The sequence below is a fragment of the Acanthochromis polyacanthus genome, chromosome 18 (assembly GCF_021347895.1).
Source record: "Acanthochromis polyacanthus isolate Apoly-LR-REF ecotype Palm Island chromosome 18, KAUST_Apoly_ChrSc, whole genome shotgun sequence".
NCBI classification, from domain to species: Eukaryota; Metazoa; Chordata; class Actinopteri; family Pomacentridae; genus Acanthochromis; species Acanthochromis polyacanthus.
Genome location: NC_067130.1, coordinates 2,438,203 through 2,459,652, shown reverse-complemented (window position 1 = coordinate 2,459,652; position 21,450 = coordinate 2,438,203). Strand labels below are relative to the sequence as shown.

The following is a 21,450-nucleotide window of genomic DNA, read 5'->3' as shown; positions in this document are numbered from 1 at the left end:
AGGAGGAATGAGTGGAGCGGAGAAAGAGGCAGGTCTAAATAATAAAAGGCCTGCAGTCAGAGTAATCTGATCTGCAGTCTGTTGAACTTTGGTGTCAGGTAACAGAGACTCGACTGCTGCCGTCTTCATAGGAAAAACAAGCGATAACACACTAACACACACACACAGGCAGCAGATTTTATTATGCTGGCTGAATCTATCTATCTATAAAAACATATTTAACTGCATGAAATGGATCAAGAGAAGCAATAAATCATGTGCTTGAGTCAACAACACGAATAAAAGATTGAAATAAATTCTACTTTTATTCATTTGCTGAAGTTCTGTCCCGTCGTGTTACATTACGTGATCCTAGTGAGTTACATTTCTGAGGAACACTGTTAAAAAAACAACAACCAGGATGGTGGTTTGTCCCGTTATAAACCTTTTAAAGTAAAAATCCCAGGAGAGGAAGGACTACACTATGTGAGTGAAACACTGACAGCAGTAGACACTGTAAACCATCGTAATGCACTGAACTTTTTATCTCCACATATTAGATGCTTATCCTGCAACCCCATAACGCTTAAATTCAAAGTTTTTCTCTAAGTCAGGCTTATTAAATTAGCACAGGAGGCTCTCTAGGATCCAGAATCAGTTCTGTGAGGTGCGATATGCAGTGTTTGAAAAGGTTAACGCCAGAAATCCGGCTTTCAGATGACCAATTTTCACAAGAATTGCCAATTTCTTTTCAAAACCTTTGCCCTGAAAAGAATTCAAAATATGCTGCAATCACGAAAGCATCCATCATGAAGAACCTCCACCCCGAGGCTGACCTCCGACCTCCTCCTGGAACAAGCCAAGAGACAGATGTCAGGTTTTATTAAAACATCTGGAAAAAAAGAGAAACTGTGGAGCGACTTCCCAAATGAGTAGACGGACAGTAAAAAAAAAAAAAAAAGACTAAAAATACAGAACAGAGGGTTTCAAAACAGCACATAGCCAAGGTGAGACAGAGGGAGGTTAGACATCCAAAGTAGGTCAGATTTCAAGCTGTAATGGAAATCCAGCTACTAATCTGATCCAGGGGTGTGGATTCGTCCCTCGTTCCCTCTTTCCAGGGTCACATACATGAGCTGTCAGAACAATACTGAGTGGGTGATTCAAGTAAAAACAAACACATACTGAGATAACAAAACATCAGTTAGTTCTGTCTTTTAAGCATTAAAAAATCCAGTTGAAGTGATTTCCTAGGGCGTCCATGGAGCATCGAGGCAGCGGAGTCGGTCACGTGACCCCGAAACTGGGAATCAAACGGCGGCCCCCGTCATATTGAGAGCAGCTGTTTAAAATATTTCCCGCAGTCCCGCTGAGTTGCAAGACGTGCCTGGAGCGTCAGCAAAATCCCTGTTACTGGTACATTCATCAGAGCCGTTCAGACAATCCAAGAAGTTGTCATGCGGCCTGTACTTTTCAAAGAGTGGTGTATTTCTTCCAGCAGGCGCAGGATCCATCGCAGCGCAATGCAAGTCTCAAAGGGTTTCTCTCTTAAAAGACAATGAGACGTTCTCCATCATCAGAAGTGGAATCCATCAGTTATCTCCCTCCTCAGGCTTCCTCCCCAGCGTCCTCGAGGCCTCTGTAGTCCAACCTTGTCTTCTCCTCCTACTGGCTGTCGTCGTACCTCTGCAGAGCGTCCTCTAGCTTGGCGGTGATCTTCTGGAAGAAGCCGATCTGCTGGCGGAGGTGGTGCTGCATCTGCGAGCGGAAGTCTCGTACGCGTGTGCGGTGGAAGTGCTGGATTTCTGCCAGCGTGGCGCAAGAAATGATGTTGCAGCGGTCGTGGAGGTCACCTTCCTGCTTCGGACAGTCTTTCACTTTCGTCAGTGCACCTGGAAGGAGAAGGCAGTGGAGAGAGTGTGAGAAATTGTGGCATTTATACAAATTTATACGAGTTTTGAAGAAAAACCTTATTTTGACATTAATGATAAGCAAGGAATATAAATACAGGAAATTTATACTAGAATTTATTAGAACTCTTGCGCCTGCACTGAAAATATGAAGCAGTAAGGAAACAGTTACTGAAAGCACAAAAAATCTCAACTTCACATCTTTACTTGAACTATTGTTAAATACAAATACAATTGTTGGGTTTCTAGCAGTCAGGATTCATATGCAAAGTAGGTTTGCAGCAAACTTGCAGTGGACTTCTTTCTAACTTTTTTGAAAACACACCATCTCTCTTTTAACCATAAATTATGGATATTTAAAATGCATTTGTGAAATTTTAGCACAACTTTCTGAACATTTTAGCAGCAATACAGAGACTGTGAATGACGGTTTGTGTGCAAAAATCACAAAATTATTTTCTCGACCTCTTTGTTGCACAATTTTACAACAACTACAAACTGAAATGTCCATAAAAATAAAACGACTGTCATGCATGTTTGAATCATTTTATAGAAGATAACAGAAATGATGTTGCACAGTTGATGTTGAGGTTTCAATGTTTATTGTTCAGTTCCAGATTTACCTGATGTCAGTGAACGTGTCATGTTTAGTTAGCTCACCTCTGATTGGCTGAGAGTCAGCAGTAGAGAGAGCTGGGAACGGCGGCTAATTCTGGAGCTAAGTTATGGGTTTTTTCTAGTAATTCTGGAGCTAAATGATGGGTTTTTCTAGTTCTTCTGGAGCTAAGTTATGGGCTTTTTCTAGTTCTTCTGGAGCTAAGTTATGGGCTTTTTCTAGTTCTTCTGGAGCTAAGTTATGGGCTTTTTCTAGTTCTTCTGGAGCTAAGTTATGGGCTTTTTCTACTTATTCTGGCTACAGCCCACAGTATCCTGTGTGAAGGTTCAATAAACCAGCAGAAAACCAGATAAAGTCTCACTCATTCATCACAGAGGGTCACTACAATATGTTGACCTGTTTTTACAACGTGACCCATGTTGGTCGGTGTTCCTGTTCCCAGTGTTTTATTCTGTCTAATTTCACTTCCATGGAGACGGCTTTCCTTTTCTTCCAAGCATCAGAAGAGTCTGACTTATGCTGGGAGCCATAATGAAGGTAAAAAGTTAGTGAATGTAGCACAATCCAAGGTGGAGTACAACCAGAGAATGGAAACAAAGCCGTCTGATAGCGCTGCAAGACGACGTATTCATCCGCTCTGCTCACCAACTAGTTCCACGTAACGATGAAATGGCGTAGGTCGATGACATCGTAAACCGAGGACTCCCTGTATGTCATTTGATGTACTGTCCAATCTCACAGATATGACAAATATTACGTGTGTTACAGCTCTCTACATCATTGGGGTAGTTTTGTCTAAATGAAGCTGTGAGGAACATTACTGTAAAAGTGGACTATCTGGATGACTGATGAAGCAACGACGTTACCCATTTCTGAAAAGGGCTTTTGATTTCCAACAGTGGAAAGTCAAAGTCTATCTGGGATTTCTTTTATTTCTATGACTTACTTTAAAGCCAAACCGACTAAGTAAAGCAAACTGTGTCATTTACAGTCACTCAGTTTGTCAGGAAGTCAAATTCCAGGAGCCCGATCCTGAAATAGATTTTTACACTGCAAAACTGAGCCGGTAACTGCAGAATTTTCCACAGTTTCCTTGAAGCTACACGACGCCCAGTCATGACTGAATACTTAGTGTGACTCAGTTCTTTTGGGGGGGAAGTGGCAGATTTCAGACAGACCTGACCAATGAAAAACTGAGAGAAAAGTGCTAACACGGCAGGACGGGGAGGAAATGGCCTCTCTGACTCAGCCCCTCTTTCTAGATCTTGCTGTGCAGCTTTTCTAGATCACACAGAAACCTGTGCAACAAAGTGAAATTAACTTGAACTTTGCTCTCGCCGCTGCCAAGACGATTACGGAGCTGTAATCTGAACTCTTGTACTGTTGCTGCTGGGAAACTCGTACAGCTCTGCAACCCCCGCTTACACACACCTCCCTCTTCTTCTTCTTCTTCCTATTTTTCTCCAGGAGGAAGGAGGAAAAGAGGGGGAAGAAAGAGAGGAGGAGGGGGGGAACCTAATCCTGCTCCATTTTGCATTCCTGCAGTCCCAGGGCAACACAAGACAAGAGGCCCAGGAATCTCCGCTCATTCAAATCAGATGTAGCCTTTGGACCTCACAGACAGAACGAGGGAAGACGGCAGATACTGTACAGAGACAATTAGGTCAACAGAACAGTCCACCTTGAGAGCCCGGCGCTTTTAATGCACTGCAGAACTACTTCTTCTAGTTTAGCCGAAGCACCACATGAGATGGTAGAGATCTGTGGAATGCAGAGCTAGAGATAGGAATGGAGGTCAGTGAGTGTTGATGTAAACCCTCTGGAGGCCAGTTTACTTTGGTATGCTGCTGAATCGATCCATTCTCCTGATTCGTCATCAAAGCGACTGTCATGGGAGCTGGAGATAAAGCAGCCGTCTTTTGTTAACTTATTTCACAACCATGAGAGCAGATCTGGCTTTAAGGCAATGAGTTCATCGGGCGTTACTCAGCAGTCAAAGTCTCTGACGACAGCAGCGATGAAGTCTACAGACTGAGAGTAATGAGCGAGACTGATCAGAGCAGAAGACATTAACTGCAGATTGTTAATTAGTAAAACTAGAAATTTAAAATCATTTCTAGACCACGACAAGTTGTTTGATCATAAAGTGATATAAGATTGTTCTTTTGTCATTTTGTGTCTCATTTTTGTAATATTTTGTCGTGTTTTTGTTGTTTTTTGCCTGACTTTTGTTGTTTTGTTTCTTGTTTTTTGGTCGTTTTGTTTCTTGTTTTTGCCATTTTCAGTTTCGTTGCTGCGGCTTTGTAACTTTTTTGTTTCGTTTGGCGTCGTTTGTCTCATTTTTAGTCATTTTGTGTCTCGTTTTTGTAATATTTTGTCGTGTTTTTGTTGTTTTTGCCTGACTTTTGTTGTTTTGTTTCTTGTTTTTTGGTCGTTTTGTTTCTTGTTTTTGTTTTGTTTGGCGTCGTTTGTCTCATTTTTAGTCATTTTGTGTCTCATTTTTGTAATATTTCGTCTTGTTTTTGTTGCTTTTTGTCTGACGTTTGTTGTTGTGTTTTTTGATTTTGTCTTTTTGTGTTCCCTTTTGTCTCCCTTGTGTTTTTTGTCTTATTGTTGTCATCTTGTGTTTTGCTTTATTTGTTCTTTTGTGTACCGTTTTTGTTGTTCTGGATTATTCTTTGCATTGTTCGTCTATTTTTTGATCGCTTTGTTTCTCGCTTTTGTCATTTTTTGTCTCGTTTTGTTGCTTTGTAATTTTTTTGTCTATTTTTGTTTTGTTTCGTGTCTCTCATTTTTAGTCGCTTTGTGTCTTGCTTTTGTCGTTTTGTGTCTTGTTTGTGTAATATTTTGCCTTGTTTTTGTTGTTTTTTGTCTTGTTTTTTGTCTAATTTTGGTTATTTGTTTCATGTTTTTGTCGCTTTGTTTCTTGCTTTGTTTTGCTTTTTTTCTCGGTTATTTATCGGTTATTATGTTATGATTGTACTGGTCTGGCCCTCTTGAGATGAGATTGGGCTGAATGTGATCCTGAACTACTACACCGCGGGTAGAGTTCAAGAATTCTGTTCTAATTACACCATTTGCGTTGCATTTTTTGGCTTGTTTATTCAACTACAACTATGCTTTTATCTGGTCGTGATCTCTAAAAGAGTTCACTATGTTCAGTTTGCTAGAAAATTAAGTGAAAAAATTAATGAGCTGAGCATTTTTGGTGTGGATCAAGTCATTTTGAAGTTAGGATTCACTGGACTACCGTTCTCCTTCCCTTCATGAATCAGCCAAATCTAAGACAGTTTGTTTGCTCATGAAGGATCTCTTACAGTGGTTTCCAGAAATGAGAAACACATGGCTTCCCAAGAACGGTGACAGCGCTTTGTTAGAAAAACGACCTATAGATCTGTTTCTTTTGGGTCTGTTTCAGGGGTAACGATGGATTGTTTTTGTTAAAGATCACAGTTAGTTTGGTGAAGGTTTGCAGGATTTTTCCTGGCTAAAAACGCACCTTTAATGAGGTGACTGAGCAGGACACTAAGACCAGTTCAAGCAGAGGAAAGAAATGTGTGCATTTTCGTGTTCGTTCTGATTCCTGATTTATAAAATCGGTTTGAAAAGAAAAAAAAAGTTTCTCAGTTCTTAGGATTTCTTGCTGATGGTTTTCTCTAAACCTCTTTTGGGGAGTTTTTTGTTTCTTCCTGGTGTCACCAAGTGCTCACTCAAAGGGAAACAACAGGAAAGTTTGGAATTGTTGGGTTTCTCTGTGTAATAGTAAGGTCTTCGCCTTGCTATGTGAAATGCTATGAGATTAGACACATAGTGAGGGGACCTACAACCTATCTCAGGGAGCCAAAAATCCTCTATTCAGGAAAAACCCTGGGCTTGGCTAACATTTTCATAAAGTGACATTTGATTCAAACATTGGTTGAGTCACTACAATCCACTACCTTTTTATGTTGTTCAGTTTCATATAAAATACCACAAGATTCCCACAAGATCATGCTCCGCAGAGAGATGTGCTAATATTAAATTTACATGTTAGTAAAGTTAAGAAATCTGTTGAAACTTAAGAAATTTAAACATGCGTTCATTACGCAGAACTTAAGCAACAGGAAGCAAAGTGAAGGAAACGACCAACGCTGCTAAAGGTTTGTGGTCTTTGCCAGACATGAGACAAAGTGTTATTTGTCAATCCAGAAGGAGGTGAAGCCCCGTCAGTCACAGGAACTGTTGCAATTCAGGCCGTTTCCATAGTTCGGAGTCGTGATTGTGTCTGGAGACCAGAGCTCAGTGGACTTCAGAAACAGTGCCTCTAGGTTTGGCAAATGTCTGGACATTGCATGCCAGGAGCAACTCCCTCCTCCCAACCTGCAGGGAACTAACAAGCTAACTCCTCTGCAAATCCTTTGTAAATGTCTGTGTGTGCATGTGTGTGTGTTGTGTTTTCAAGTGAGCGAGTACAGGCTCTCACAGTACCCGGAGTCTTACAATGGGCCGTGGGTTTCAGTTTTCGACCCAGATTGACAGAGCAGTTCAGTAAATGAAAACAGATGTTGCCCTCGGTTTGGAAACAGTCAGAATGCGGGTCTTTGGATTTTGTCTTCCTTCATATTGACAGGATTGATAGATTGGGGGTTGGATGGCTTGAAAGAAACACTATTAATTGTTTTACAAATGCAAGTTAAAATAAAGAAATCTGTGCGTCTGTAGTTTAAGAAGGATTTACAGTCTGCAGCATGGAGAATGAGAGTGAAGGCCGTCTGTCAGCGACTCAAACCTCTCATTTCGTGTTTTGTTGAACTGAAGTAAACACCATGCATGCTTAGTCCTGCATCTGCTTCCTTCCTTGCGAGCACACTGCAGTTTTAATGCATTGTTTAGTCAGTATGTAACTTCTGCTGCATGCTTCTTTCATTGCTCACCACCAGAGCAATAAGAGTCTTTTTTTCCAGTGCTAACAAGCTCTACAGATGAAGGGTGTTCAATTTGAAACGTTCGTCACTGTTCCTGTGTACTCTACATTTGAACATGAACTCAACATAAAGAAACAAACTTCCCCACCTTTCTGCACATGGATGATGTCAGGAAAGTTGGCCAGATGTCCTCTGTAGAGGTCCAGCAGGTCAGAAATGGGGTCCAGGTCCTGTCGCGGTTGCTCAGCAAAATAATCTCCAATCGCCTCGTAGGTGTCGCCGGTGTAGGCAATGGCCTTGTTCAGGCCTGCTGAGTAGGCCTGCTGGTCCAACTCGAAGGCCTGCGCCAGGAGTTTGAAGGACTGTCCGACCTTCTGATACTCCTTCTTGAACCCTGCCACCTGTTTGTGTGCGAACTCATTGATGGTGGCGTTCACGACCACGATGTTCTCATCCATCCTCTTAGTGAATGTCTTGAAGCCTTCCATCTTGCTGTCGACTTCCTGGAGGTCCAGGGGGACGGCAGGCGTGCTGATGGAGAAAAAACAGTCATTTAAAGACACCGAGGTAACGAAAATCAAGCATTATGCCTTTTTCACACGTCTATACAATGCTTATTATTTACTAGAAGACATATAATGTGGACATTTAAGCTTTTCACACCTGGAAAGTGCAGTTTACCAATGACGATCTCAAAAACACAGATTTCTGGGGTTTCCTATGTTACAAACCAATCCTATCGGCTTTCAGTGTCGTATTTGTCACAATTGGTTTCATGTTCAAACATGTATGTAATAATGCCAGTTAGAGACGTAAATGATTCATTGTTAAACACATAAATGCTGTTAAACACTTAACAGACTTAAAATACACTGACTGCTGACAGAGCAGATGAAGGTCAGATAGTGTTTTGTAGATTAGCTGTGGTACCTGGTTCCAACAGGTGAGGAATCTTACTGTTTCAGTCAGTAGCAACCATGTTGGAAAGCAGAGAGCATTGTGGGTGTTTAGCTAGCACTAGGCACCATGATTAAAACTGATGTGAAGGTTAGTGAGTATGTATGCCAGTGTAAGGGTCCTTTTCATTGTACTAGTTTCTAAATATGTCATTTTTATAGTTTCCAGGGATTTAATAGATGACTGTAAAGCAATTTTAAGACCTTTTGGTTTCATGTTGGCATCCTTTCCACTGGAACATTCCATCATGTTTACTACACGAACAGATCATCTGTCTGTTGAGCTTATCTCTACCACTATCAGACACTCCTCAAAATGAAAGCATTCAGTCATAGCACATTAAAACACGGAAAACTGATAACAGTTCCATGTCAGAGGGCAAAAACCATTCAATTTAACTTCAATAAAAAGTGTGTGAACATTGACTCTCAAATTTTTGTCTCTTTCTTGTCTCATTTTTTATCATTTCATTTCTCGCTTTTGTCATTTTGCATCTTGTTTTTATAATATTTTGTCTTTCTTTGTCTGACTTTTATCATTTTGGTCATAAAGTAAAACACTATTTCGTTCAATTCCAGATATCTGTGACTAAATGCTGTAGATAAACTGTGATCTGGAACTTGTAATGTCTAAATGATAAACTAAAGCTGAATGTTGCTGAAACTGAACTTATTATAAGAAACTTCAGGTTGTTTATAATGTTTTGTAAAAAGATAATTCCTTTAATGTGAACTTTTTACACTAAAACAAAGGAAACATTAGGAGTTGTGGTTATTTATAGGTTATTAAGCTGTGATTTTACTGGTCCGGTCCACTGGAGATCAAATTGGACTGAATGTGGAATCCGAACTAAGATGAGTTTGACACCCTTGGTCCAGTCTACCTCCTGCTCTTTCTGGTGTAGAAGTTGATTTTTACACTTCTATTACAACAGATTTCTCCTTGTATGACTTGTGAATGCTGGCTGAAAATCCTTGGAAGCACTTTCCTTCAACTCTGGAGTGACTTAGAGCACTGAAACATTCCTGCAATTCAATTGGTGCCGCTGGAAATATCAAGATGTGATGCAATCCTGATTTTTCACACACAGCATCCCATCTACAACCGTAAATCCTAGATTACAGGCTCTTTGTTCATTGCTATTTTTCCTTAGCACCAAGTCAAAGGCTTTCCGGTGTTTGCTCCATGCGTTTTACAAGCTCATAATAAAAACGTCCTAAGCCATCTTTTACCTGATTGTGAGGAAGAAGTTGGCCCCGACCAGCTCGTCCCTCTCCGCCTTCCTCTTGCCTTGTTTCCAGGCCTTCTCGTCGGCCCCGCATGTTAGGAAATGCTGGAAAACGTCGCAGCGAGCCAACACAGGGTGGCTGATCATGTGGTTCATCCACCAGATCAGACCCTTCCTCCTCTTGGAGATGAAGTCCTCCTCAAAGCGACCTGTGGCCTGTTTCTCCGGCAGGTGGGGCACTGAGATGACGGGGAAACGCTCCACGAGGCGGGCGTAGAGCCAGTCGAAATGTTTGTACCTGCAGGGAGAAGGGAAGAGCAGACAGGTTGGAGGATTCATCGAAGAAAGTTGGTGAAAAAAAGAAGGGAAACCAACCAAATAGAGGTTAAAACATAGCTGAAATGACAGACCTACTGGCAAAGAAACAATCTGAGAGGAGCAGAGGAAGGTAAGAGGAGAAGACTCCAAATGGCCGGAGTCCACAGATCTGCTTTTGACATTTTGTGGGAACAATTGTGGCCAAAGGACAAGAGGCAGAAACATTTATTTCAATGATCGGAAAAGGAGGAGAAACAAGAGCAGAACAACTTTTACCTGCGGTTGACCTGTATGTTGGTGTGCGTAGGGGTCAAACCGTAGGACATGTAGCTCTTCATGCCTTTGAACTTGGTCTGCTTGGTGGGGTCGTCTATGGTGCAGGTGAACGGGTAGGGGTCCTCCTGCCACTCCGGTCCGTGCTTCCCCATCACCACGCAGATCTTGTCCCCGTCCTTGACAAAAGCCGAGGCCTCCCCGAGCAGGAAGGCCTCACCTCCGGACTTGACGAAGGTGGAGAACCTGTTGAGGTTCCTCCCCACTGTGGCCGAGCTCTTGGCCTGCTGCTGCTGGTTCTGCTGGGCGCTGCCCCGACCCGGCAGGGAGGTGGTGACCGGGTACAAGGGAGGGCTGCTGCCGAAACCCTGAGGGGCGTCTGCTGCTGGAGAGGTGTCGTCCCAGTCGTCGTCCCAGTCGTCATCGCTGCCCTGACTGGTGTGGAAGCTGCTCCCACCACTACCAGCACCCAGACCCCTCTGGGACTGGGAGTCTGAGGACGTGTAGGAAGCATGGGAGGGGGTCTGGGTTTTGGTTTTGGGTGAGGAGAAGCCATTGTTGTTGGTGCTGGAGGTGATGTGGTCCCGGATGATCTCCACATAGGAGGCAGGGAAGAGGCCAGCCTCCCCCCTGCTGTTCTCCCCCTCCAGCCACCCCTCCAGCTCCTCCTCGCTGAACAGAGTCACCAGCTCGTTCTCTGCTATGGAGATCTCTCCTGGGTTCTCCGAGTGGAAATCATACAACACTTTGGCTTTTAGTGCCATAATTCTAATACTTCTGATACAACTTGTGTCTTTTTCTGGCTTTCACTACAAAGTTACTTCAACTTCTTGCTTTTCCTCTACAGTTAAACTGAAGTATCTGCCTGGATGAGTTTTAAAAGGCAGCAGCAGCGAAACTTTTTCCACTTTTACACTTTTCAGTTCCAAATCTAACAAACTTGTATCCGAGATCCATGCGCAAAAAGGAACAAGAAAAGCGCCCCACAGTCTCGACACCCACCTCCTCTTCTCCCTCAGCTCTCAAATATCATCTGTTTCCACGCAGAACTTCATCCAAGTCGAGGAAAACGCAAACAAATGCGTCGTTTTACGCACAGAAAGTCTCCGGACTGAAGTTTAAAGCTGACAAAACTCGTAACTGCCGAACTTGTTTCATTCTCCAGATAAAAAGCCGGGGGGAAAGTCCTCTCCTTCTTTTTTTCTCCTCCTCCTCTTCCCTCCGAGATGCTTGTAAGTTAAAGGCTCCAGTCGGAACACGTAGTAGACCGTCTGACTAACGGAGGGTGGAGCCATGGCAGCAAGTTCAGTCAAGTCAATGAATGCATCCATGGAAAAACCCGCAGAAAGTCACTGCGTCTCTGTGTGACATTAACTGTCTCAATTTGCCGATTTATTTAGACCAGGGGTGTCAGACTCATCTCAGTTCAGGGCCACAGTCAGCCCAATTTGATCTTAAGTGGAAGTAATAACCTGTAAATAACCGCAACTCCAATGTTTTCCTTTGTTTTAGTGCAAAAAAGTTCACATATAAGGAATTATCTTTTCAGCAAACATCATGAGCAACCTGAAATTTCTGTAGTAAATCGATTTAATTTCAACAACGTTATGCTTCAGACAAAAAAAGGACAAAAACAAGACAAAATGTTGCAAAAATGAGATGCAAAATGACACAAATGAGAAACAAAATGACAAAAAGTAGAATAAAAACACAAGCAAGACAAAAAGGAAACACAAAATGACAAAAACATGAGACAATAAGTCAGACAAAAAAAGACAAAAAAACCCCAACAAAAAACAGACAAAATATTACAAAAATGAGATGACAAAATATTAGGCAACCAACACGAAACAAAAAACAGACAAAAAATGTGACAGCTACAAAGCAACAATAAAATGGACAAACAATACAAGCAAGACAAAAAAGACACAAACGACAAAAAAACAACCAAAACAGGACAAAATATTACAAAAATGAGATGTAAAATGACAAAAACAAAGCAAAAAATAGACAAAGACCTAAACAAAGTTAGAAAGCGACAAAAAAATGGACAAATGACAAAAATGAGACAAAAAATTACAAATGTAAGAAACAAAATTACAAAAAATAGACTAAAAAACGCGCAAGACAAAATGAAACAAAAAATGACTAAAACATGAAGCAATAAATCAGACAAAAACAAGACAAAATATTTAAAAAATGAGACACAAAATGACACAAGAACAATCTAGTATTTTACTTCATGATCAGAACAGCTTGTCATGGTCGAGAAATTATTGTAAATTTATAGTTTTACTCATTTACAATCTGCAGTTAATGTCTTCTCTGTAATTTTTACACTTTGAGGGCCGGATTGGACCCTCTGGAGGACCACTTTTGGACCACGGGCCTCATGTTGGACACCCCTGCTGTAGACGGTGATGTCAGCTGGAGTGATCCGTGCCTCAGATTAATTATATTGAATTATGAGGGAAGAAACATCAAAACGTCAGTAATAATTGCATCTGTTTTCTTATTTTATGTGTCTTCCAGTGTATAAATAAACAAAAACAACAACAAAAAAGTACCATATAGACATGCTAACAAGGCAAGAAAAGGTTGATTTTTCCCAGATGGGGTCTTTTAAACCCGTCAGTAATATTTAGATTCATGATTTCAGGCTAAATTGAAACCTGATGTGAATATTTAGTCTTTTACCAAACACTTTTCTGCTCCTGGATTCAGGTAGTTTATTTACATTGTCGTTTTGTTTACATGGCTGAAATTGTCAGAAGTGGAAAAACCACCATGTGAACATGTTAACAAAGCAAAAAAGAAAGAAAGAAAGAAAGAAAGAAAGAAAGAAAGAAAGAAAGAAAGAAAGAAAGAAAGAAAGAGCCACATGTTTTTTTTACTAGATGGGTTCTTTAAAACTTTATTTTCTGCCAGTATGTTTGTAAGTCGGGTTTAGAATCATGACTTTGGGCTAAAGTGAAACCTGTTATGAATATTTAGTTTATTATCCAAGTAGTCATGTTTTTATTTTTTTATTTTTATTTTTTTGTTTGTTTCACTTACAGGATATGTCTTCCAGCATATTTTTAAAAATGCACATCATATGGACATGTAACAAAATAATAATAATAAAAAAATATTATATTATATTATATTATATTATGTTATATTATATTATATTATACTAACATGCAGTACCGCCTGTGGCCGCTAGCCGTCAGTGTAGCTCAGCAGCTTCAGTTCCTCCTCCTCTCCAGCTGCAGCAGTAAATAAATTTCCACACCGGACTCTGGAGACGTTCAACCTTCCAGACAAAGAATGCAGTAATTAAACAAATGCTGGACATGTGATATTATATTCATGATGTTTTGTCAAACATGATTCGCTTCCTAACGAGATTAATTGTTGCTATTTTACGGTGAATCGGCGGAATTAATGCGGATGCTGCTGAGCTGAAAGGATTTTTAATTTAAAACAACAAAAAAGGTAATTATAGGACATGTTTATGGGCTGCAAGGGCTTTGTTCTCGTCTCTGTTAAATTAGGGGGTTTACCTGTAGGCAGGAATGAGCGAGAGGAGGAGAAATGAAGGACTTGAGCCAGTTTTATTAAGAATATTACAGCAGTCTAATGATTTTCACTGTAAATTAGAAGACGTTTTCTATTTTAACACATAGAATGCGGATGTGCACATAGGTCTCATGCATGAGTCTAACCCACAATGACTGAATTTGCAATATTAGGTTATTTTTTCCATTAATGTGCTTTCATTAATTAAAGAATTAATTAATAAAACTGAATTAAAGGACTCAGTATAAACAAAAAGGAAGCAGGGATGCAGCTGTACCAGGACAGGAATAAAGAAAGTCAACAGGTACTCATCCAGAAGCAAAAAAGAGAAAGCTAACATGTAAACAGACTATATCAGCGTTCATTAAACTGGAGAAGCTAAAAGTCTGGATGCATCCGTCCCTATTTTAAAAGGCAAAATAATGTGTAAAACCCAACAAATTAAAATACACATGAAAAGGAAAAATTTACAACCTGAAAATATATGCAAACCTGCATGCAAAACCTTTGCTGGCTTGAATTTGAAATCAGTAATTTCAGTATTGGTTACACATTGGTACAATGGGTTGCACGACCTCTAGTGACCGCAGTGAAATAGTGGAAGTTCATTTATCTCAGTAATGGAATTATGATTGACTTGCAAAGAAATGCTATATTTATCTGAGAAAAACTGCCTAAATCTCAGCTGTCTAGTCTGAAGGCATCTTTTGGAGTTCAATCCAGTCTCTAAAGTCGCTTGAGTTCTGGTCCAAGATGGTTGAAAATAAAGTCAGGACTTTACAATAATAAAGTCAGGACAGACAAATAATTAAAATAAAAGAAATTATGACCCAAATCCACCCCACCCAGCCCCGAACCCACCCACCCCATCCAAGCAATCCATACACTGTATTGTTAAAAAGCAGCATAAATAAAAGACAATAATAAATCAGAGACATTGTTATACCCAGTACGTACTGAGGAAACGACATCTTAAAAGTTTAAAATAGGTAAACACTGGAGGTTAGTTTAAAGTGTAAAATAAATACATAAAAATATATGAATAAAGTAAAATAAATTCATAAGTAGATCAGTAAAATAAATAGATAAATAAGTAAATCAGTTCAATTAAATATATAATATAATAAAATATACTGAAACAGAATAAAAGATAGATAAAATAATAAAGATAATAATAATAATGATAATTATAAATTGGGAGTTGTAAAAAGAATAAAAACACTAAAAGGTAATTCAAGTAAAAGCCATACTAAAAAGTTAGGTTTTAATTTGTTTTTAAATATCCAGTGGACCGGACCAGTAAAACCACAGCATAAATGTTCTGCCTTTTGATCTTGCTGAACAGCACCTCCTACTGGTTCCTTTTTATATTGCTGTGCCCAGTAGTATTTTCCCTTCAGTGCAGCCGTGTGCATCAGAGCCATGTGCAGTTCTCCTTTTCTGTTTCAAGTCTGACCGATTCTGCGTCTGTAAGTAGCGATTCATTGTTTTATTACTGTTTATTGATGGCACCTGTTGCAAATATGTGTTACTGTCTGTGGTATAAATGCCAAATTCATTGCTAATGAGCTCTAGCTATGTATTTTATTCTGTTAGCCTTTAGCATGACGTGCAGTTTACTGATTGTGAAGCTTGCTTATAGGGGTGTTGTGAGCTAATAGTTCTCCTGTTCACTTATATGATGCATATGTGCACTTTGAGTGTGACTTCTGCATTATCATTTTGAGAGTATTGTCAGTTCATGTCCATGACAATTCATGTGATCCATGAAAACACTTAAAGTTACTCTTCTAAGCAATTAATATAGTTTATTTTCAGCACTACTCGTTCCATCTCATTGTAATTTTGAAGCATTGTTAAAAAGGTAAACTATTTACAGTGGAAAATGTTATTCAGTACACAGTGTAAATTTATTCTGTGTATTTCATGTCATTGCAGTTCTACAAAAAAGAAAAATATATTAAAAGAAGGAAAGGAAAAGAGAATCAAAAACACAAGACTTTGCCTTCAAACAAAATCCAGTCTCTTCCTGGTCCTTTTTCCCACCTTCTGATGTTAACTGTCCGCCTAGCTCTGCAAAAAGTGGCACACGCATCGTGAGGGCAGAACAATAAATAACGAGAACTCCAAATGTTTCCCTTTGTTTTAGTGCAAAAATGTACGTTCTGAAAATGTTCACATTTCAGGACTTAAAAAAGGACAAACAAAATGAAACGAATGACACGAAACAAAACAAAAAAGAGACAAAAAATTAGACAAAAAGTTACAAATCGACAAAAAAAATGGTCAAACGAGACAAAAAAAATGACAAAAGCAAGACACAAAAAGACAAAAAAATGGTCAAACAACACAAGCGAGACAAAAACAAACGAAAGAAAAGATTCACAAAACAATGACAAGTGAAACAAAAGGAAACACAAAACGACAAAAGCGAGAAACAAAACGACAAAAACATGAGACAAGCGACATGAAACAAACCAGAAAAGAGACAAAAAAGTTACAAATCGACATAAAAAGGTCAAACGACAAAAATGAGACAAAAAATGACAGAGAAACAAAAAATGGACAAACACAAGTGAGACAAAAAACAACACGACAAAAACGATACACAAAACAACTAAAGAAAAACACAAAACGACAAAAAAATCTGACAAAAAAACTCAAGCAAGACAACACAAATGACAAAAACGTGAGACAAACGACGAAAGTCCGATGAAAAAACAAGACAAAATACTACAAAAATGAGACACAAAATAACAAAAGAACAATGAACAATCTGGTATTTTATTTTATGATCAAAACAACTTGTCATGGTCTAGAAGTTATTTTAAATGTGAATAGTGTAAAACCATCATGGACTTCATCTAAATCTGCTGGTGGTGTCACCAACAGAAACAAACAAATACACATTAAATCAGCAAACCTTAATGACGTGATAGAACGTTTCGGTTGCTCCCTGTCTTTCAGACTTCCATCATGTCTGGCCCGGTCCAGACCACCTCTGACGGACTCTGTAATCTGGTCCGATGGGCTCACAGCCACGGCACCATCTGCAGCCTCCTCCCCGGCCTGCTGCGCGTCACCCGTGGTTCCTATGGCAACGTGCTGACACCTGGTTCCCATGGCGGCGGCGGCGGCGTCACCGTCGCCGTGTGGGGCTGTAGCGCCGGCCACGCCTACCACTGGCCCCTCAGTGACCAGGAGAGGATTGTCGGAGGGCGTTGGTCCAATAAGGTGAAGTACGAATCTGAGGTGTTTTGTTGGTTTGATCCTAAATTTAACAGCATTTGATTTGAGTTTCCAAATGTGGAAGCTTATGGTGACTATTAAACTATGCAGTCCATGATCTTTGGGGTTCGGGGGCAGATACTTTTATTTATGGTTTGTTAACAAATCCTGCAAACACTTTCTTACGCGACATACTGTTCTATTAAATAACTTGTAGAGATGTCACAATGTGCATCCAAAACCTGAGCAGGCTTTGGATGCTGTTGAAGAAAAGTCTGAGAATGTAACGTTTACTAAAATGATTCCAGAAGATTAAAGATAGCATCGCTGTGCTCATAAATTACCAATCTATGCTGGATTTTGGGATTCTGGAGACTGCAAAGGATACACCAGCTGTCCTTCCACCTCTATTCGCCTCATTTAAAGGTGCAGTATGCAAGATTTGGCATTAATATAGCAGCATTCAACTATTCTATGTAAAGATACAGAAGAGGAACGGCGTCCTCAGCACAGAGTCACATTTCTCTGTGTGTGTGCTGTGATCTGAGCTTCTCTGTTCCACGTACTGACAGTCAGTCCAGTGTCAGTGAACGTTAGTGCATGTGAGTCCCTCCCTTTGAAACTGTTGACCCTCTTTGTGCCTTTAAACAGACCAATTGCATTCAAAAAATGCAGCCCAGCATCCAGTCAATACTCTGAAAATGCAAACTATTAGAAAACAAAGTAGTTTATTTATGTTGTTTAGCTTTTTTTATGTGTGCTTGTGTCATTTCAGCTCAGTAGTTGTTCTATTTTACAACGCTAATGCAGGCTAATGGTTGCAGCTGGGTAATTTAGCGTTGGCTCTTGTGTAAATAAAAGTGAAAGGAGAAGGGAGCTGTTTGTTTTGCTCTACTGACATCCAGTGGTTCTGAAGGGTTTCACACAGAACCTTGCGCTCAAACAACCTTTTCAACCAATCATGATGAATTCTCGCTTGAAGTTCTTCGTGTCAAATGAACCAAATGAGTTTCCCTTTAATGTCCAAACTCGATCATTCACACTGAGCTGTCCTTGATGTTCCTCAGAGCCTGTTTGGGATCAGAGCACAGGGTTTACAGTAGAATTTAACATTCAGTCTGTAACTTTAACTCCCTATAACTCTCAGGTGGCGATGAGAACATCACATGACGTCTCCAGTAGCGAAGCAGCATCAGAGGGGGAGGAGTTCAGCATCTGGCTGTTGGACGTCGCTGCATGTGATTCAGACGAAGACGGCGACTATGAGCCACACCCATCCAGGAAAAGAGGCGGGGCACCTGGAGGAGGCGCCACGGGGAAAAAAATCAAGCTGGAAGCAACATCAGCAGAAGATCATGAGACTCTGGCTAACGTGGCTAGCATGGGGCTAGCAGAGACAGACGCTACTAATCTGTCAAAAGGACGTCAGACACCAAACACACTCTCATCCTGCCTTCAGTCCCAACATGGACAACATCTGTACTGTAAGAGATCAGAGCCAGAGGTGGAGCTGATGGGTGGAGGCAGCTGCACCACAGAGAAGACAGCAGGTACAGCTTTAATAGAGGTCTGAATGGTTCTGTTGTGGATTCCTGCTGCTTCTAAATGTTATTTTGCGTGTTTATTCGGTGTGCGTGAAGCTGAACTGGGCCACATCGAGCTGGAGAAGCTCCGAGTTCTACTTTCTGCAGAACGCAGCAGAAACCAGCAGATGACGGAGATGATCTCCAGCCTGAAGCAGGAGAAGGAGCTGCTGCAGAGCGAAGTCGCCAAGAAAGCCGAACTCATCTGTGACTTCCTGCAGGACAAACTGCGGCCAGGTAGAGCGAAGCATTAAAGCACCGGATGTGTCCTTAAAAACTGATAGTGCTTTTAATAAAAATCTATTTTTATGTAGCATATTTAGTGCAAAATTCCAATTCAGAGCAGTTTAATAAAATAAGAAAGCGATGAATGCAAAAAAGTAAGAAAAAAAGCGATGGCGGAAGATACTGATGACAATAGTAGTAATCAGTAATCTAGTATTTACAGATGTCCAGGAGCGCCAAAATCAAATTAAAACAAAAATTAAACTCCACCAGCACACAGTTCCTCATGAACTTGCTTTGCCGCTTCATATTTTCTTGTATTTGTAAAATCTTCCTCATTTTTCTGTTTCTATTTCTAGAGAAGCGATGGCCTCGTTGCTCCAATCAAATGGAAGCAGGAAGTTCTCACAAGACCTCCTCTGAGGACGTCGGCGGCTTCGATTTGCCGCCTCTCTTTGACTCCTCCGATGAGATGGAGCTCCGTCCTGTGGAACATCACCCGAAGACCAAGAGGAGCCGGGACGGAGAAAACCCTCGAGTCAGGAGTAAGAACCCGCTGATGGAAGTGTTGTCCTGTTGGTAGCCGAGTTCATTGACCGTCCCTGTGTTTCCTCTCCAGTGAAGAACGTGGTGGGTGTGATTGCTCGCTACACGGCCGCCCTGCAGGAGTTTCGCCGCAGCGTCTCCATGAAGGTGGCCTTCGACCGGGTCGGCGTCGACCGGAACACCATCTCCCGTACGGCGGCCATCGCTGAGCTCAGCCTGGCGGCCCCGGAGGTCTTTCATTCTCTGGAACCGTGGGATGAGAAGGAGGAGACGCTGGCTCACTACGTCCACCGCTGCCGGCAGGCGATGGACGACGACATCAAGGCCAAGATCAAAACGATGAAGGCGAAAGGAGAGCTGCTGCCTATCGTGTCAAAGTGATGGTTGTTCTATTGTACCGACTGAAGCAGAGTCTTTCTCCTGTGAAAGAAAACATCCAAACACAAACCATGATGTCAAAGAACAGCCTGAAGCTACGTGTCCACTGGATGCGTCTTTCCTGCATGTAAACGAACGGATCTGAACAATCTCCCTTTTGGTGGGCGTGTCCCTGAGGTGTTCAGCTCCTGCTTCCTTCTTCTCCAACTATCCTGCTCCTGATTGGACAAACGCATCGACTCAGGAGCCGTCTGCTCCTGGATTTCAAGCCGGACCAACATGGCGGCTCGGTCACAAACTTTGTCTTTTACTAGGAAAACAGTGAAAAGTATTTCTGAAAGCATGAGGCAAGAAAAAATACAATCACTGCAGCAGAGATGTGGTTTTACAGATGCATGCTACGTACATCTGATAGGGACAGAATAACCAATGAAGATGTTTTAAAAACAAATTATTCGCTCACGAACAACATTAGGAAACGGCAAACACATTATAAAGACATTATTGTGGGCAGTCTAAGGCACACCTGTGCACTAATCATGGTGTCTAATCAGCATCCTGATATGGCACACCTGTGAGGTGGGATGGATTATCTCAGCAAAGGAGAAGTGCTCACTGTCACAAGCTGGGTTTCCATTACAGTTTTTCGCAAAATAAAAGTGATATTTCTAAAATTTCGACAAAGTATATTTGCGCTTTGAACGTGTTTCCATTGAAGGTTGTTCTGGGCAGAAGCATCGTAACTCTCGTAAAATATCATCCCGCGAGATTTCACTGCAGGAAGATGGACGCCCAAAACCTCCTTATACCACTCTGCATTCCTCTGCTGTTTGCTGTCTAGTATGGCAGTGATGTTTTTCTCAAGAATAATGGCAAGAAAAGTCTCGGTCTCCTCTTCTGTCCACACGTACCGCGCCATGTTTAGAACTGTTTAGAACTGAGAACTGGTCATGTGACCAGGTACGTCACGTCCGGTGACGTATAATTGCGGAAAACGTGTTTCCATTGCGCTTTTACGATATTTTTCAATATCGAAACGTCTGAAAAACCACCTCATGAGAGCGTAAAAACTTTCTAGTGATATTTTAGTCCTTTTTTCTAAATTCAGGTGTTTCCATTACCAGTTTTTTATCGCGCTATTTACATTTAGCGCATATCTAAGGGTAATGGAAACGCAGCTACAGATTTATGAACAATATTTGAGAGAAATGGTGATATTGTGTATGTGGAAGAAGTTTTAGATCTTTGAGTTCATCTCATAAAAAATGGGAGCAAAAACAAAAGTGTTGCGTTTATATTTTTGTTGAGTGTCGCTCCGTTTGCCTCACATCTGATCAGTTTCCTCTTGTATGATTGTGAAACTGAGACTGTTGGAGGAACAGTCTCCTGTTTGTTCGTCCTCTGGGACTGTCACCAGAATCAGTACCGTCATGTTCCAAATGTCTGTGACGATCACGGAAAGCCTGCCATCCCAGTAGATGGTCTGATCGGTACACAGTAAACAGCATTTATTCTGTGCTGATTTACCGATCACTGTTTTACAATAAAAAAGAAAAGCACAGTGAGGGTGAATAAGTCTTATACTGATTTAAAAAGGAAAAAATGAACCACCAGTGTGTTACATTCTTCTACTGACGTCTTTAACTAAATGATGGGATGTTTTTTTCTTATTAAAATGACCTCTTTTACCCCACTTGAGCCCTCCTGTTATCATTAGTTTATCATGTCCACATTCTTCTGA

General features: G+C 40.9%; 2 protein-coding genes across 3 annotated transcripts; one reads left to right on the top strand and one right to left on the bottom strand.

The window, feature by feature from the left end:
- Positions 1-286: 286 nt before the first annotated feature.
- On the bottom strand, positions 287-11,447 carry LOC110966503 (sorting nexin-18-like). Its single transcript, XM_022215892.2, has 4 exons — positions 10,189-11,447; positions 9,599-9,892; positions 7,558-7,940; positions 287-1,871 (listed from the first exon to the last, which is right to left on the bottom strand). Exons 1-4 carry the CDS (start codon positions 10,947-10,949, stop codon positions 1,645-1,647), a joined length of 1,665 nt encoding a protein of 554 aa, XP_022071584.1. The 5' UTR covers positions 10,950-11,447; the 3' UTR covers positions 287-1,644.
- Positions 11,448-13,472: 2,025 nt separating this feature from the next.
- LOC110965211 (uncharacterized) lies at positions 13,473-21,402 on the top strand. 2 transcript variants are annotated; one of them, XM_051938211.1, is made up of 6 exons: positions 13,473-13,665; positions 16,717-16,983; positions 18,125-18,527; positions 18,618-18,797; positions 19,145-19,330; positions 19,405-21,402. In XM_051938211.1, the coding sequence occupies exons 2-6, from the start codon at positions 16,726-16,728 to the stop codon at positions 19,710-19,712; spliced, it is 1,335 nt and encodes a 444-aa protein (XP_051794171.1). In that variant the 5' UTR covers positions 13,473-13,665; positions 16,717-16,725; the 3' UTR covers positions 19,713-21,402. The 2 variants fall into 2 exon arrangements, with proteins under 2 accessions (XP_051794171.1, XP_051794170.1); XM_051938210.1 differs by lacking the exon at positions 13,473-13,665 and adding an exon at positions 14,915-15,218.
- Positions 21,403-21,450: the final 48 nt, after the last annotated feature.

Coding starts and splice junctions, on each gene's coding strand:
- LOC110965211 (XM_051938210.1), top strand. CDS start 15,066: ATGTTCTGCCTTTTGATCTTGCTGAACAGCACCTCCTACTGGTTCCTT. Junction 18,798..19,144: donor GCAGGACAAACTGCGGCCAG/GTAGAGCGAAGC, acceptor TTCTATTTCTAG/AGAAGCGATGGCCTCGTTGC. Junction 19,331..19,404: donor AGAAAACCCTCGAGTCAGGA/GTAAGAACCCGC, acceptor TTTCCTCTCCAG/TGAAGAACGTGGTGGGTGTG.
- LOC110966503 (XM_022215892.2), bottom strand. CDS start 10,949: ATGGCACTAAAAGCCAAAGTGTTGTATGATTTCCACTCGGAGAACCCA. Junction 9,893..10,188: donor AACATACAGGTCAACCGCAG/GTAAAAGTTGTT, acceptor TTCTCCCTGCAG/GTACAAACATTTCGACTGGC. Junction 1,872..7,557: donor CATCATCCATGTGCAGAAAG/GTGGGGAAGTTT, acceptor TTCTCCTTCCAG/GTGCACTGACGAAAGTGAAA.